At 32.2% G+C, this 17283-nt stretch overlaps 2 protein-coding genes across 3 annotated transcripts; both read right to left on the bottom strand.

Moving 5' to 3' along the window:
• Positions 1-4501: 4501 nt before the first annotated feature.
• Positions 4502-10696, bottom strand: LOC101214243 (AT-rich interactive domain-containing protein 4). Of its 2 annotated transcripts, XM_011661300.2 has the most exons (16): positions 10218-10696; positions 9519-10103; positions 9224-9412; positions 8939-8992; positions 8698-8786; positions 8311-8587; positions 8126-8182; positions 7963-7994; positions 7613-7748; positions 7358-7528; positions 6324-6965; positions 5999-6136; positions 5815-5913; positions 5518-5618; positions 5243-5333; positions 4502-5047 (listed from the first exon to the last, which is right to left on the bottom strand). In XM_011661300.2, exons 2-16 carry the CDS (start codon positions 9669-9671, stop codon positions 4931-4933), a joined length of 2346 nt encoding a protein of 781 aa, XP_011659602.2. In that variant the 5' UTR covers positions 9672-10103; positions 10218-10696; the 3' UTR covers positions 4502-4930. The 2 variants fall into 2 exon arrangements, with proteins under 2 accessions (XP_011659602.2, XP_004141824.3); XM_004141776.3 differs by having other exon boundaries at positions 9519-10696.
• Positions 10697-12302: 1606 nt separating this feature from the next.
• LOC101210921 (FCS-Like Zinc finger 17) lies at positions 12303-13455 on the bottom strand. Its single transcript, XM_004141681.3, has 2 exons — positions 12913-13455; positions 12303-12713 (listed from the first exon to the last, which is right to left on the bottom strand). Exons 1-2 carry the CDS (start codon positions 13158-13160, stop codon positions 12503-12505), a joined length of 459 nt encoding a protein of 152 aa, XP_004141729.1. The 5' UTR covers positions 13161-13455; the 3' UTR covers positions 12303-12502.
• Between the last annotated feature and the right edge of the window lie 3828 nt (positions 13456-17283).

Here is a 17283-nt window from a genome sequence, read left to right as displayed (position 1 = left end):
AGGCAGATTTGATTTTTAGTGGGGGCAAAAAATATTTGTTTGTCAATTTTTGTATTATGTGCAAAATTATGAGATGAATAGTACTTGGTTGAGAACCTGCTCAATTTGGCTAGATTGTGTGAGGTGGAGCCCGATGTAAGGTGAAAATTTTGCGCATGGTAGGACAATGTGGTTAATCATAATGGAGGTGTGGGCCATTATGATTGTCATCAGAAACAAAACTGGTCCCAAAACCATCATTCTTCTCCTTTTAGTCTTTGCCTGTCTCTTCTTCCTCTTTAGCTTCCAATATTTGAACACCTCAATACAAACCATCTGAATTTGGTGGTGGGGACTCTTGCAAATCAACCAGTACAAACTTAAGCTCTCTCGTTAATTCAAAAGGTTGAACTTTGGATAGCCCTTCCCACTTATGTATTCAAAATTCTGTGGAAATTCCATGCAACCCAGTTCATCGTCATTGTAGGCTTCTCGTGGACTTGTACACCAACCCACTTCTTCGTATTCTTACTATTCAAGCTAACCTGCTTGAGAGTTCTTCACATTGATGTGGTGCCAAGCCTACTACACTTCGATGTTTAAATTAGTACAGTGAGTATAGATTAACTAAGTTCACAGAAGTAAGGACAGAATTCCCCTTAGATAATTAGTTACTAAAGTTGTTGAATGAGGCTATTTAGAATGACCTTCCTTTAACACTCTTTTGTGGATATGTTAAACTTGGATGTTAGGGTAGTTTGCTACACTCCAAGCTGCAGAGCACCAAACGGTACATGGACAGATTGTATCTAATAGGTAAATGTTCACCATCTTGTCCTGGAACTCAAGACTCCAATTTTTTTCTTCTAAGACACGCTATTTTCTAGGCCGATCCCATTTTTCTTTGGTTTTGGACTCTCGGGCTCAACATAAAATTAATACTAATTGAGGATGAAATAACTTACAATATTACAAGAATTTGTAATCTAATACCATTTTAAATTATCAATCAATTAAAAATTTAAACTGAAATATTAGTACTTGAAGCAGGCCCATGGAAAGCTCTGTTCTTTGGTCATATTTTAAACAAGTAATGGCCACTAGGTTGAAAGAAAAGAGTGACAAACATCAGAGATAGCATTCACTTTGTAGTACTAAAGTTTAAATAAGCCAAGTAAAGTTTTGGTAATTAAGAATAATGAAGTCAAAGGGAGAGATTAATAACACACTAATAAAGGCAACAGACAAAGTAACTGCTACATCCGTCGGTGATCTAAAGTTTCAATCTTTTGAAATTTAGATTTGAAACCCCAAAGTAAAATTAAAAGCATAACTTTTTCTTAGATTTGCACATCCCTTACTAAGCTTTCGTGCTTCTTCTTTCCCATCTTTTCTTTTCTTTTCTTTTTCTGTCCCATCTTAATGCTTTGATTTAACAAAAAATATTGTTACTAATTTTACGCTTCCAAATAGTTCTATCTATCTCTAAGCTTTACGCAAGAAAAAAGGAAAAAAAAAAACTTATATTAAGTTATTGTTACTAATTTTTGGTTAGCTATTTAACAAAAAACTGTACCTGTTTCTAAATAATTGTTCTTATTATTATGAGAGGGTTTAAATACTTGTACAGACTCTAGAGTCTCATGAGATAAATGAATAAAAGACATAATACAGAGAAGTACGAAAACTATTATTGGCTGAAAATTCACCAACATGATAACTCCAACCAGAAGGATAAGATGAAGTATCAATCTAAAATAGGTTAAGTTAATCCTAACGAAGATAACATAATCAGATGGTAGATTAGCAAAAATAAATACGAGGTAATCATCTATCGAAAATTGATCGAATAAAGTTTACTATGGAAAATTATTGATTTACTTCAAACTAAGAATATAAGAAAGAAATATTTAATAGATAATATAAATTTTTTATCTTTATTTTGAAAATGTTATAACCTTACTTATTATTAAGTTTAAAAGTAGAAAAATATTTAGATATATTGAAGTCATCCACCCATCTTTCTTTAGAAAATTCATCTAAGGTCATAATCCGTCATCAATCGTTGTCGCGGCAGTTTAATTTTTATCTTATATATATAATTCTTCTTCTTCTTCTTTTGTTAGCGATTCAAAAACCGTTAGGGACAAGTGTAGTTTGGACTACACTTAAATATTACTGGCATAAGTTAACTTTTATTATTGTATTTTGAAGTATATCTGATTTTGATAATGTTTTCATAAACTTTTTTTGAATATGGCCAATTTACAGCTACGTATTTACATTATACATGCTATTATTAATGCTCTGGAAAATTTAATGATAGATAGGTTTTGGCCTTTTGGGAGAAAATAAGTATTAGGTTATAGTTTTTTTTTTAAAAAAATTCAGAATGTTACACATTTACTTTTACTTTTAAACATTGAGTTTAATTTTCATTTTTTCCCCTAGATTACTAGATTTTACACCTTAACCGCTATAAACTAATGCTCTTTAATTTTTTTTTAATCTTTGATGTCAACTTTCAATTAATTAAATTAAATTAAATTAATTATGATATAAAATTTTCAATTAATTTTAATAATGACTGAAGATTAATGAAAACTAATTTAATTATAAAAATAATAGAAATTACAACAAAAATTAAAAGTAAAATATACGAACATATTAACCAAGTTTAAACTAAACTAAAAGGTGGAGAGCAAAAATATAATATTTTAAAATTTAAAGACTAAATCAAAACTAGTTAGATGGCTTGAAAAAAAAACAATTAGTTAGTAAATAAACAAAGGAGACAAAATAGAAGTTCATTATATTTTCACCAACTATTTAAGAAAAAAATCATACTGCCTAGGGGGAAAAGAAAAGAAAGGGCAAGTGTCTGTCAAGTTTAGCATGCAATTATTGACCTTTGTCATAATTAGTCTTGGTAATAAAGTGTTAAAGAAGGGAGAAGAAGGGAAAGAATGGGGCCTCTTGACTCTTTGAGTTATGGATCTTAAATGGACAACTACTTTTTTTTATCATATTTCAAAACCATTTGCACCCTTAACAGAACAAATTACAAAAGAAAAAGAAAAGAAAAGCTTTTCCCTTTTGCTTCGTTGCTCTTATCCCTTCCCTTTGTGAAATGAAAGGAATATTTTTAGAGCTCAACCCTTCCAGAAGATGGAAACATCTCTTTCTCTCTCCCTTCAATTATTGTTCCCTAATCTTTTAGATTTATTCACAATTTAATTCAACTAAAAGAACTTTCCATTCTCAAATTAACCATTTAATGAAACATAACTGGAAACCCACATTTTAGTTTACAAATAATTTGAGATTTGTCTAAAAATAAGAGTGATGCATTTAATGCCATCCATCAAGGCTCCGGCAGTATCATTTAAGCAGTGGAGCTGTTGTTTGCTGGGATCAAGTTGATATTTCTGTTCCTCTCTTGTTCATGCCTCATGTGTGTGGGACATCTACATTCATTATGTCAATTTATATGGTATATGTTTGAATAATACTTGACTGTTAGTTGAATTTGGCCGCACATTTATAGGATATTTACTTAAATCAGTAAATAAATTTGTCACCATAGGATAGGGCCACAAAGTTAGGCCAAAAATAGTTTCAACCCAATCAACAAATAAGTTAGTTTTTAAGAAAATTGGGAAGAATAGCAACAAATACACAATTATTTATGAAATATGGCCAAATCCAAATTTTGGGATGAATCCTAGTTGTTGCTTTCTTCTTATTCTACCTCTTTTTTAGTACCCTCCCATTTAAGACTGACAAAAAAAAAAGAGCTTCTCGATCACATAGGGTGCAATGTAACTAAACTCTCTCTCCTCCCGAGGTTTTATTCACACTTTTGATTTTGATTTTTTTCTCTCTTCAGTTTTGTTTGAATTAACTTTATATAAGACCATTGAAATTCTTAAATCGATAATCTCTCAAATGTTTTGTCAAGTAGGTGTAACCAAACTCCCTATCTAGATTTGATTCCAACACTAGTCTTTTCTTTTTTCTAGTTCTGTTTGGTTTTTGCTCATTAATATTAGGAGACCATTCTCAAAATCTGTATTTTTCTTTTCCGATGTTCTTTTTCTTAAATTAGAACAATTACGATGTTAATATTATAATTTTTGTATAGTTTATGACAATAACGCATGTCCATATTATTGATTGTCTGTTTTAAATTACATTACAAGTTTGGCTAAACCTTGAATATAGTATCTCCCAACTTAGAATTTAGAGTGTGAACAGATTTTGTCATATAGTAGTTTCTTGATTTACAATGAGGGCTAATTTAGTTCATTACCTCATTTGGGTCAGTTAATTATACAGCCCATTTGAAAACTGAACTTTGGTGCATATTAATTTGCTTATTCCAGAAGACCAACCCCATTTCCAACAACCGTATGCTATGTTACCAATTGATCCATTCTATTTTCGACTGCAGCTAAAATATCTCTACCTCATTACAAATTCATAGATTTGAATTTCTAATGGAATATTCTCAAAAAGTAAATAAACTAATTAAGAAGCATAAACCTTTATATAGTAAGCATACACGTGATGGTTAAAGGGGGAAAATCGTGAGCTTACATGTAAGTTCAAGTGGATTGTCCAATTCATCATCTTCTACATAAAGTCTAAGTTAGCCCTCAACTAAGTTGGAGAACTGTAGTATTCATTCCCCTCCTATATCCTAAGGCATTACCCAAGTATTACTCAACTGCACCCTAAAATACAAAAAAATCAGTAGTTTTCTGCTTGACTTTTTCTCTGTTTTACTGGATACATTATATATATTATGTATATACATAATTGTAGATTTAGGTTAATAGCACAGTGATACACGTAGTTGAGGAAATTGAGCTTTATATGTACGGCCGCAACTGTTGGTTCTTTCATAGTTATAGGTTGGCGCAAATTTGACCTAAAAATCAAATCAACTTCATATTGGTCTTGAGGAGAAGCCTGGAGATAAACCATTTGCAACTTTCTTCTTCTTATAATTAGCAACACTACAGTGTGGACATATGTATTCTAAGCCATCAGTTTTTGCATAATCCTGCAAAAATCATGCACAATCCATCATTATAATTCAAGTCAACACTCAATCTCATCCCATATTTGGCTACATTGTAAAAATAAGACAGAGATCTTAAGTTTGCATGTGCAAAGGAAACTTTTCTTGTCCTCATCTACAGGACTGTACTTTCATTGAAGTCTGTATCACCAAGATGTAGTAGGATGAGGAAGATACCTTAAATGCGCCGAGACCCTGCCTTCTATCGCAACCGAAGTGAGCCCACTCTCCACAAATGCCACAGTTCACCCAGTCCCCTGCTGCACTACTGTTAAAGGCAAAACAATCCAACATTTCAGTGTAAGGGAACATATGAAGTTTATCTAGTTTACGATTCGGGAAGAGCGAAAACTTCAATGTTGGCTCCTAAGCTACAAGGAAATCTTTGTTTCATTTTAAAAATGGAAGAAAAAAGTGACAAGTATTTGAGGATGGAATGGAAGTAAACAAACCTGTGGCACAACAGGCAACATTCACCATCTACATCTTCATGTGCCAATTCGTACTCTAGAAGATAAGTCTCGTAATGTCTTTTAAGCGTGTTTCCAACACCCTGCAGGATAATTAGTTTTTTTTTTTAATTTTCTATTATCACAGCAATCCTTAAACTCTTCTCATGTGCATCAAGAAACAACAATCCCATTATTTGTCATGAATATAAAACATTATAGATATTCAAGAATACACAGTTACACAAAACCAAAAGATCATCTGAATAAGGATTGTATTTTTAGACATGAAATCCGTACAGTCATTCTATTGGTCATGGTGTAATTGCGCATCTTTGAGAAGATCTGTCCTTTCCAATTAATGCCATTTCCAACACGGAAGCCACCTCTTGAAACCACCTGATCAGTAGCATCCATTCAGGTTTCAATTAATATCAAATACCCTATATCCTTCCATGATTCCAACTCAGAGCAAGGAGCTTACCTCCTTGTACAGGTTGTAAAGGTCAAGACGCTTTCCATTGAGTATAGCATCTGGAAACTCAGCAAGCCCACCTGGAGGAATAAGTCGACTGTGACCTCGAAGAGCTAAAAACTGCATCAAATCCTTCAAAAATTCCTCCTACATGAAAACAAGAAAAAACAAAATTAGTACATATAATTCTGGTAGAAATTAATCGAAATCTTTTGGCCAAACACCTGATGATTAGTAACTAACTTCCTTTTTCTTTAAGCACAAAATTAGAACTTCTCAACATTCTTTAAGTGCTTATTCTCTAGGAGCAGAGGTTCCAAAGGAGTGAAATTACCTCAAAGCAAGCCTGTATATGACTTCTGCCACAACCGTGCTTTTTCAAAGGTAGTGGATTCATGGGAATGATTTGTTTATAATGAGACGCACTTGGAAATACTTTTTGTTGGAAAACTGAAGCTGAACCTACAGTCACATGCTTTGTGGGATTACTAGAAGGAACACTAGCTTTAAGCAGGCTTCCATTGTGCCCGCCCGTCTCAGATATTCCATGAAAAGAGATCATTTTATGGCGATTAACGTGAGGAATGGGCCTCATTGCCGCAATTTTCATGCCTCTCCTTCTTGGAAGTGGAAACATGGGAGTGCTAAAACCATTCCTTGATCCTATTTCCATGTTCGCACCATGTATTCTGCTACCAGGCGATACCTTCAGATGTTCAATAATCTCATGAGAACCAAGGCTCGTATCTTTGATATATTTCGGTCTCTTTCTAGGAGCAGGCGGCTTCAACCAGCTTGGGAGTGTGCTATCAGTTAAATTGCTCAGAAATAAATCATTTTCCTTCCTTGAACAGAAGAAAAGGAGGCGCTCAGCATCATCCTTCTCAAAAGAAGCAACAGACAAACCCTGGATGCTTGCAATGCCCAGTCCCACTAAACTTCGATAAGAAACGTCAGGGGCTAACTGCCTGAAAATCTGCAAAACAGCGGTGGACAAGTACCAACTCATTAGGTTTTAAATAAAACTCATTATAAGAACTAGATCATAATCATCACTCATCACTCATCATAAATGCATAGGAGATATTGCTCCATACATCTTCAGTTCTGATTCCCTAACACTGGAGTCAGATAGATATCAAACAACCATTAATTTCTTTACATTCCGTAAGCAGCAAACACCAGGCCAGGAGAAACAAGTTCACAAAAATCAGTATACTGCATTTAAGGCTAGATAGAAGATTGGCCATTCTGATTCTCAGGTGAAATAATACATTATTGATTCATGAATATATGGTCAATAAATTATGAATCAGAATCCCAACGATACAATCTCATAAAGAAGATGATGAGAAGTGATTGGACAACCTGAGATGCCCATGAAGGGACCTTCAAGCTAACTTCAAAAACCGTTGCCCCACAAGCAATTGAAGTAGATTTGCGTGGTTCAGATAAGTGTTTGCTTCCTTCACTATCGAGTAGTGTCTGCACTAGTTCGCCTCTGTCTATAATCTCAGTCTTTATATAATTTTCAAATAGCTGAATAAGAAACCAATAAGAAGTTACATAAGATCTGACAGTTGCAAAACACAATGAGAACCTAACCAGAGAGCTTTACGTTACCTGATCATCAAAACAAGCTTGTGCACTACCTGATACCAACAATGAAATGTGGGCAAAACTGCATGTAGATAAATCACAGCGCATGGTCACAACACCATTAGAGAGTGTTCCTGCCTGAAGAGGTGGAGGAGGGGCACTGTGCACATCAGATGAATTAATACAATTGACAGCTAATGTAAGATCAGAAGAAAATTGCAGTGACTAAATTCATAAAACACCAACATTAAAAAAATAGCCTTAAAATGTGGTATATGTCTCAATCAATCATTAGGCAGGTCCCAGTCGACCTTAGTTTACAAAACCAAATTAAAACATTACGAGCTGGACAACAATTTTAAAAACCAAAGCACCTGAACTTGCCGTGCAGTTTGCTCCCCCGAATCTAGAACACAGAAATAGGGGGAAAAGTGTAAGAAGAAAGCTCTTGCTCCTATTAACATGGCACAAGCAAATCAAGAAGCTAGATTGTCCATTGAAAACAAGTCCTAGCAATAACTTGTTTTCCTTACTTACTTCAATGTCCAAGAGGGCGTTAAGACCATCCTCCAGAGCTTCTAATACATAAGCATCCTAAGAAGAGAAAAATAAACCTACATGTCATGCCAATAGGAAGCTAGAAGGTTATTAATACTAGTTTTTACATCTTTGAGTAGGGATTTAGCATGGAAAATTAAAAGTAGATGTTTGTTCTTGCTTACCAATGAGCCTGGTTCTCCACATACAAGAAATCTCATTTCAACATCATTATCAAGAATGTTCACAGAAATTCCTTCTGATGAACTTTCTTCATCATCAGCTACCTCTTTCTCTAGGGGTTCGACATTTATTTTCAAGCGTTCCCCTAGAAGATGTGGACCCAGATCTTCACTAACTTCTTTATGACTACTGCTAGGAAGAACAAAGTTGTTTCCCAAGCAATACATCCTAAATGAAGCGTGTGCAAGTTGAAATGCATCCCATGTGTGAGCAGATGAACTGCAATTCAAATAGAAAAATAGTTATCAGCAGTTATCCTTTACTTTCCCCCTATACATAACCTCCACTGGATTAATTGATTGATCTGCACTATCATGCTAATGGAGTACCTCTGAAGAACCGAAAGGAATGCATTACGGAAATGACATGCTGCATAACAAGTAAATGCGCTTCTCCAGTATATGACATAAGGAATACCCTGAAAAAAGTAGCACACACTTAATACAAGCATATCAGAAATTCCAGTCTGCAGCTTTCAAAGTAACGCTATTACTCTTAGCACCTCAAATGCAAGAAATTGCCAATGGCAGTAAACACTGAAGGTAGATATGGGAACTGAATAAAATTCACCTTGGAGTGAAGTGCATCAGCTACTTCATCTCCCTTTGCTATATCCAAATATACCTGAAGATCCACACACCAAAATCATTAGTAAATGAAACATTAAGGACATAAGAAGTTGTGATGATTATCAGACCAGGTTTGTTTCAACCAAGAGCATGTTTTATTTATTTATTATTATTATCTTTTGTTCCTGTTAACTCTTTTCCTTATGCAGGGGATACAATTACAAACGGGTGCAAGAAAAATATGAAGCTGAAAATTATATATAAAAAAAAGGAATGTAGAACATACAGTGGTGGGCAACGGATAATTAAAGAGCCCACTTATCGCTTCTACATTGGACAAATCAACACCTCTCCATACTAAAGAACCAACTTCATCATTCTCGAGTTGTTCCCCTTGTAAGTAAACAATGTTTGGTTTATACGATTCAAGAGTCCTACAAAACTGATCTTTACTAGGATTTGACAAAACCTGGACCTGCAAATATAATCCAGAAAGATAGTTACAACACAACAGAGTATTAACAGGGTAGTTGCAGAAACATACAGTTACACATTAATCATATAGAAGTAAAAACTCGCACCTCCAAACGCCCAGAAGAATTTAATTGTGGAAAGGGATATCTCTGTTGATCCTCTGGATTATCCTTCTTACATTTATCTTCAGGAACACTCCCATAAGGGATTGCAAGAAGCCTACAAGTATATCTAGCAGGTACTTGAGAATGAAAAACCATTGCAGTTATATAAGAGCAATGGACCTTTTTACCAATGTATTCTCTCCAGCTTCTTACAGGAGAGTTGAAATCCAATGTATTCTCTCCAGCTTCTTACAGGAGAGTTGAAATCCAAGACTTCCAGTGAGTTTAAAATCCTTGACTCCAGCATCAACTCATGATTTTAAAGCCACTGTCTCCCAAATAGTTGACTGAAACCTAATGCTAGCTCTAGATTAGCTATATCTCAAGCAGAAAAAGGTTAGAAACTTCTAACCAGAAATAGGACACTCCTTCACAAATATGATCACACAATTCAACAGATACCCAGAGAGAACTTGTCCGTTTTGAAAGGAAAAAGAAGAATGGATTAAAGGGAAAAAAAAAAAAAAAAAAAACCAGTCTTCTTCTGCCGATGGGCTCCGAATGCGATAAGAGCCCTCGGAATTCAACCTTCAAGAGTTCAAAATTGAGAAGAGAACATGCAAAATCTTAGAAAATAACTAATGGCAAAAGAAAAACAAAAAATTAAGGAAGAACCTAGAAGATTTAATTAGGCGAACTCACCGACTGGAGAAAGGAAGATCGAGCAGCGAATGGTAAAAATTAGGAAAATCGAAAACCCTAAGTAGTCCGTAGCTTTAAAGATCAACATTCGAGTCCACCAAAGAGGCGAATCCTTTACGCCCTTAAATTCATATCTTTAAAAATTTTACAATCCAAAAAATAATTAGAAACTAAAAGGAGTTATCTCCCAATATATTTCACGGAAAACACAAATTCAAAACGCTCACAGTCACCAGAATTATTAAAAAAATAATTCCCATCTATTGATTAGTGGGTGTCAGATAAAATACATCCAATTCCGGAATTTCCAAGTTGAGGTCAAACACTGCAAATAAACGCGAAATTTGGATGGGAAAATACACACCCAACATGAGGGATTAATTAAAGGCCCTTTGATGAACTGATTGATAAAGTAAGAAAGCTAATTCCCAAAACCCCAAAAAGAAAAATATATATATAAATTAAAATTAAATAAAAGGAAAAGACCGTAGTGTGTATTTGAAAAGTACCTTACGTTGATTAAAACAAGTAACCGATTTCTTTACTTTTCCTAAAGAATTTTGAACAAACCAATCGTACGGTCTAACCCACGAGGCCAAGAATTTCGACCACTTCTATTAAGATTCCAATTTATGAACCCCCCCACCATTTTCTTGCTCCAAGCTACTCAATCCAAGGATGAACATCCTATTTGCTTCCCTCTTTCTATCCGTGATTCTGTTCTTATTTCAAGCTGGTTTTTCTGTAAAGAAATGATGCACAAGCAACTTCCTTCTTTCTGCTTTGCAAGGTCTTGAAGCATAACAGAATTAACACAGTTTCATTATCTTCTCTTCTTGTTCTTCAAATTTGATATCATTCATAGTTGGTAAGCTCGTGCATGAACTGATTCAAATACGCCGAGATTTCTTCAATTGCATATGTATTAAACAGCTTGCCTAAAGTTGGTCTGTCACTTCCGAGCTTGCAGAAAAGTAGCAGTCTAAGATACATTTGTGCCAACGGGTACTTAGAAGTTAGAACTTGTAGTAGAGCATAAAAACATTTTCCCCTCAATCATTGTACTTAAAAAATTGTTAGCTTTCTTTTATAAACACACATAGGTTCTCACATATACATGAGACCATGACCCACATAAAGAAACACATCGAGGTGGGAATAAATCCTGTGGAAGTAACGAATTCAAAATCTGAGATTGCCCCAATAAATCCTGTGGACAATTCAACTTTTCGGAGGAACCAGGTGAGATTGCCCCAAGTTACTCCAGAGGAAATCCAGACGAGGTTATTGAAAACTTAAGAAGACTGTTTTATATTTACAATCATTCAAGAAGTTTCAGTCAACCCCTCCATAGCTTACCTTTTCCCTAACTAAACCGTTTCAGCTAAAAACCCAAAAGCTTTCTAAGATAATGTTTTCTTGTTTTAACCTTATGGGTGAAGGGAATAGACACTCTCTTAGTGGTTCTATTTCTTCTTTTAATCGTTTTATGGAACTTGTTATGTCTACTACTTTTTCTTATTCTTGGTGTAAAACGAAACATCATTATGCTCATTTTAGCTCATCTTTTTTAGTTAAACAAAACATCATTACGCTCATTTTAGCTCATCTTTTTGAGTTAGCATTTGGGGTTTTCTCCTGATTTAGTATATCTATGATACGTTTCTTTTAGACTCTTACCCGGGAAAAAAAAAACAACAGAAGTAACCCACACTGGGAACTTTCAAACCACGGTTCCTTTACTTGTAACATATGGAATCCTTGACTTGCACTCTTTTACATCTATAAACATTTTGGCAGATCAAACCAGGGAACAGAATGGTGATATCCAGTGTAGTTTTTACAATTCAATTATACTGACACATTATTTGGTTTCTTTTGAGGAAATTATGAGAGAAGAAGGTTCTGAATGAACAATTATATACACTCTGTCAGTGTAAATTACCCGTATCTCGGTTCCAACTACTCAATAATGGAGTGCCAGATATTTTGAGGATAACGTTAGTACATTATCCATAACAAGTGTCTTTTTAGCCTTACATCATTATCGCACACACAAAGAAAGGTAATATGATAGTATACTACTCTTAACCAAAAATTGAAGAGTTTTCATAGAGCTACAAAATTTACAGCCTTTATCCCCCCCTTGATACAACATCAATCTAGCAGCGGATTGGAGACAACTAAAATCTAACTTCCTTTTTTTTTTTTCCTTTTATTTCTTCTTAACCATTTTAATTACACTGTTTCCATTTGCAGAAGATTGGAAAAAAGAGGAGAATCGACTATGAAACAACTGGTCGAATTCTCGAATGAGGAAGCCGATTATGTTGCCGGAGATCTTCTAGGAGGAGACGTGTTTCAGTTCTTGGTTCATTTTTAAGACATTTTCTGTAAGCAGCCACCATTTTTCTAGTGGAAGCTTCTAATTCTCTCTTATCATCAATATCAATCTGTTGATTTCGACACTTTATGCTGCAATAACCTTGATCACCCCTGTTTCACAGGACGACCAAAAAAATATCAGCAACAAAAACTCAACTACAAATCGAGAATCAACTTCTTCCAAGCAAAAAAGAAAAAGGTAAATCCTTATCCAAATTCCATGATCTTCAACTACAGGCAAAATCTAAGGATTTAATTAGAAGATCATATCCTGGTAATACTAAAAATTAAGTTAGAACAAGTTTAGTACCTGTACATATAAATATCTTCTTGAGGGTCCAGATTCTTGTTGCATAGAGAACATGTTTTGAGAAAAGATGGGTTATTATTAGAACTAGAAACAAGTGAAGGAGACAATTTTCTGGATTGTTTAACCACTAGATTTGGTTCTGGTGATCGATGTACAAGAATTCCTAACCCAATACCCTTCAGATAACTACTGGAATAATTATCCTTTCTCTCCTTCCTCTTGAAAGGACTGCTCAATTTGGGGAGCATTATGGAGAGTATAGAATTGTAGAAAGAAAGAGAGAACTTTGTTGATGAAGAAAGAGAAATTAAAAAGAGAGAGAGAGAATAGGGAAGATGATAAGAGTGTGAAGGAATCAGATATGACGTTATTTATAAAACAAAACTGATGCTATTCACAAAAATTAAGAAAATGAATGGAAAAATAAAATAACAAAACGACATGGTTCACTACACGACATCTGGTTTCCACTATGATGATTTTTCCTACAGAACAAAAGGGAAAAGCTGTGTGTTTTTGTTATAAAAATGAAAACGTGGAAAATGAGAAAGAGACACCTATCATTCTTGTGGTTCAAAATTATTTTCTTTTTCTTTATACTATGGGCTGATTGCCCATAAACTTTGCTGTTCTTCATTTCTTTTTTTCTTTTTTACTTCTGTCTCTTAATATTTATTATCTGCTGAGTACAGTCTTCACACTTGTCTGGATTGTGACTTTATTCTTTTCATTTTTCCTTTAACAAAAACTTAGAAAAAATGTTCATTTATGCCCTCAAATTCTAGATTATATCAATTTAAACTTTGACATAAGATTACCGTAGGACGTGTTTGATCCAAAGAGTTTGGAAATAGGAATCAGAAAGTACGGATTTATAAATTTTACTCTTTGTTTGACACAAAAAGTTTGTGATTTTATTCTTATACGGTCGACACTAGCAATTCACTATTCTTTAGTCTTCACAATTTTTTATTGCTCGTTATTCATTTTCTTACTTTAAACACACCATAAACGTGTTAGATTTGTACCTTTCTTTATATTTTGTTTTAAAAACATTTTATAAAACTTACAATTTCATTCATTTTTTATAATTTCATATGTGAATCAATCTATATTTACTAGAAGTTGGTTTATTTACGCAACTTCAACCCATGTTGGATTACTAAAATAAACAATTAGAATTGATGTTTTGATTCTTTTTTTAGATTTTAAATCGATTTGATTTTTAAAGTTTAAAGGTTTGTTCGGTGAGATTATAAATCTTATACTATGTTTGTCAAAACAGAGAGTATGATACAAATTGATATAATTATTGGTTAAGTATCAACTAAAACTCCAAATTTTAAGATTATAAATTAAGTATTTTAAAAGAAATGTACACTTAAACAATTAAACTATTTGTAAATGGAAAATTGCTTTATTTTATTACTAATTTATTTAAGCTGCAAAAGGCCATATTTTGTTGATGTACATTTTGCCCAAATTCTATATTTTAATTCCATCTACTTTTTGTCTCAATTTTTTTAATCCATAGAATAAAGGCTTTAATTACTTAATAAATGGATTACAAACTTAAACTAAATAAATGTTCCAAAAACTTTATTTATAATTCATTATACCAAACAATTTAGACCTTAGACTACATACCATGTGAACCTAATTTGAACGTAGTTTGGTGAACATTTCCTATGAAATAATATATATTAAAGTCTAAAGAAAGTGTTTCTCAACTTTTAGGATACACAAACCTAACCAATTGAAATTTATATTTCAAGATTTCTAAAATTAAATGCATTTTAAGATTAAAAAAATATGACGTGGACCAGTTTCTTTAATTAAAAAAATATACTACAATAAAGTATAAAGTATAAAGTAAGTTTCATGGAAAGACCCACCTGCCCTTCCACTCAATTCTATTAACAAAGGTAACGAAGTTACGAAGAAATAAGGCTAAGTAAAGTGTTGATTAACTAATAATTAATTATTAAACGGGGTACTTTTCTCTAAATAATAGTTTAATAAATCCTTGTGCCCAATGCGTCCATTTAATAACACTACTTTATTATTGTTGTTTTTGTTTTTTCTACATTTTCCCTTAAGGAAGATAAAATTGGATCGAATCATGAAAATATTTAGAAAAAAAAATAATATTTTTTTTTTGCATATTAAAAATATGACAAAATTAGTGATATCAAACAACTATGATCATAAGACTATTAGATGATCATCTATTTTTAATTTACTACTTTTGCAAATTTAGAAAATGTTGTGACATGACTTTTATTATCATAATTCTTTTTTGTTATTTTTGCAAAAGTATCTTCTCTTTTTTCCGGAGAGAGGATTATTTATAAAGATTTTATCAAATCATGCAGACTAAATTTTAGGGATTTTTTTTTAAGTATAAAAATGTTTATATTGTATATGACAATTTAGAAAACGAAAAAGGCACACAAGCTCACAATAAAAAATACTAAAAATGTCATAGTCAACATGCTACCAAATCTAAACGATTGTGTTTCAACGATTTTTTTTCAAGATCTTTTTATATTTGTAGGATTTTTTCAAAATCTTTTGTATGTGTTGGATTTGGTTAGCAAAATTCAAATGATCGTTTACCAATATCTCAACGATTTTTGTTTAAAGTTGTGTATCAAATCATGATCTTAAACCAAATAAGACTTAAAAAAAAACCGTAGATTGAAAACAAATATCACGATTTCTATAAAAGAAAAATTGCAAAAGAAGAGAAGGAAGAAAATAGAAAGGAAGGAAAAACTTAAATACTTAAAATAATAATTAGTTTCACGAGCGTTTTTATTTTATTACAAAAGTCGTAAATATTTAGGTGTTCTATTATATTTGTGAAAATCAACCTAAATGATAAATATAAGTTACATGAACTAAATATGTAAATTCAATAATAAATAAATTAATGAGTTAGAGGTTGGTTGAATGATGAATATGGTCAATGTAAGCACATTGATGTTTAGACTTTAGAGTAATAAAATTGATGGTTGTTTGCAATAAAATTGATGGTCAATCTAACAACATCATGACCTTATGCACTCAACAAAAAAAATGCTCATAGTTTGTTTTTTTTCTCTCTCTTTTTATTTAGAATGAGTTTCCTAATTGGTTGCTTAGTCTTCTCTTGTCTAGTGGGGCCATGAGTGATGATGTAATTTAATTGTTCACCATTAGTTCTTTTCTTAACAAAATTATACAAAAAGGGAATTTTTCAAAATATAGAAAAATATTGAAATTAGAAAAATTGCATATAAAATGACAAAAACATTTAGAAAAAAATAGCTTATGAAACTTTTTTTTTTTTGTCTGTTACGAATACGACATAAGTTCTACCTATTACGAATATGACATAAGATTATCAGATGATCATCATTTTTAAATTTGTTATTTTTGCACATTTAGAAATATTGTGACTTGAGATCTATTATTATAAAAAAAAAAAATTGCTATTTTTTCAAAGCCCCTTGAGATTTTAAAAAAATTGTTATATATTGTAAATAGTTTTATTTTTTTAAAAAAATATAACAAATTGACAAAATATTTACACGTATAGGACGATCGTTGATTTTGACTAGACGATCAAAAAATAATTCATAGAAAAAATCAATGTAATAAATTTTATCATTTAGAAAACTTACATTAAATGATAAAAACATTTAAAAATAAAAAATTCATAACACCTTTTATTTTCTTTTTTTTTTTTTGCATATTGGACAAGATTAGTAATATCAAATGATAATCACAGGGTTATCGACTTTTAAATTTGTTATTTTTATAATTTAGAAAATATATATAATGACATGAGTTTTATTATAATAATTTTTCTTCTTATTTTTGGAGTAGCCCATTTCTTTTATAAATAGTAAATAGTTTGTGAATTTTTTATTTAAAAGAAAAAAAAAAAAAACCTTACCAAAACTTTATATAATTTAAAAGATTTCTCTTTCAAAACTAAATACAAAAAAAAAGTAAGAAATGTAATTTAAAAGAGGAAGGTGATATTGGAACAAAAAGTTAATGGAATATCTTTTAAATTAAACTATTATTCCTCAATCAATCAATTTGGTTCGACAATGGAACCACTACTTCTTAACAACTTTTAATGCCTTATTCTTTTCTTTAATTTGCAATCTCACTCCCAATGAATCTTAACAAAACACAAAGAAATTCTATGTCCATTAGAGAGATCGAAAGAATATTTTTTCTTTAAGGCATTTATTGATTTCCAAAGTGTATTCTGATTGAAGATCATCAAACTTCATGAATGATTTGGAGCATATAATCCATTTTAAATTCTTCACAAAAGGACAAGCAAAAAAACAATTGTTTAGAAGTGTATTT

Source organism: Cucumis sativus, chromosome 7 (assembly GCF_000004075.3).
Source record: "Cucumis sativus cultivar 9930 chromosome 7, Cucumber_9930_V3, whole genome shotgun sequence".
NCBI lineage: Eukaryota > Viridiplantae > Streptophyta > Magnoliopsida > Cucurbitales > Cucurbitaceae > Cucumis > Cucumis sativus.
Note: the sequence above shows the minus strand (reverse complement) of the source record. Positions and strands in the feature narration are given on the sequence as shown.

Excerpts from the sequence above, each read along its gene's own strand:
- LOC101214243 (XM_004141776.3), bottom strand. The coding sequence starts at position 9,671 with ATGGTTTTTCATTCTCAAGTACCTGCTAGATATACTTGTAGGCTTCTT. Across the intron at positions 8,588-8,697 it reads TTCCTTTCGGTTCTTCAGAG|TTCATCTGCTCACACATGGG; the intron begins GTACTCCATTAG and ends TTTGAATTGCAG. Across the intron at positions 8,183-8,310 it reads GTGGAGAACCAGGCTCATTG|GATGCTTATGTATTAGAAGC; the intron begins GTAAGCAAGAAC and ends TTCTCTTCTTAG.
- LOC101210921 (XM_004141681.3), bottom strand. The coding sequence starts at position 13,160 with ATGCTCCCCAAATTGAGCAGTCCTTTCAAGAGGAAGGAGAGAAAGGAT. Across the intron at positions 12,714-12,912 it reads GAAGATATTTATATGTACAG|GGGTGATCAAGGTTATTGCA; the intron begins GTACTAAACTTG and ends CCTGTGAAACAG.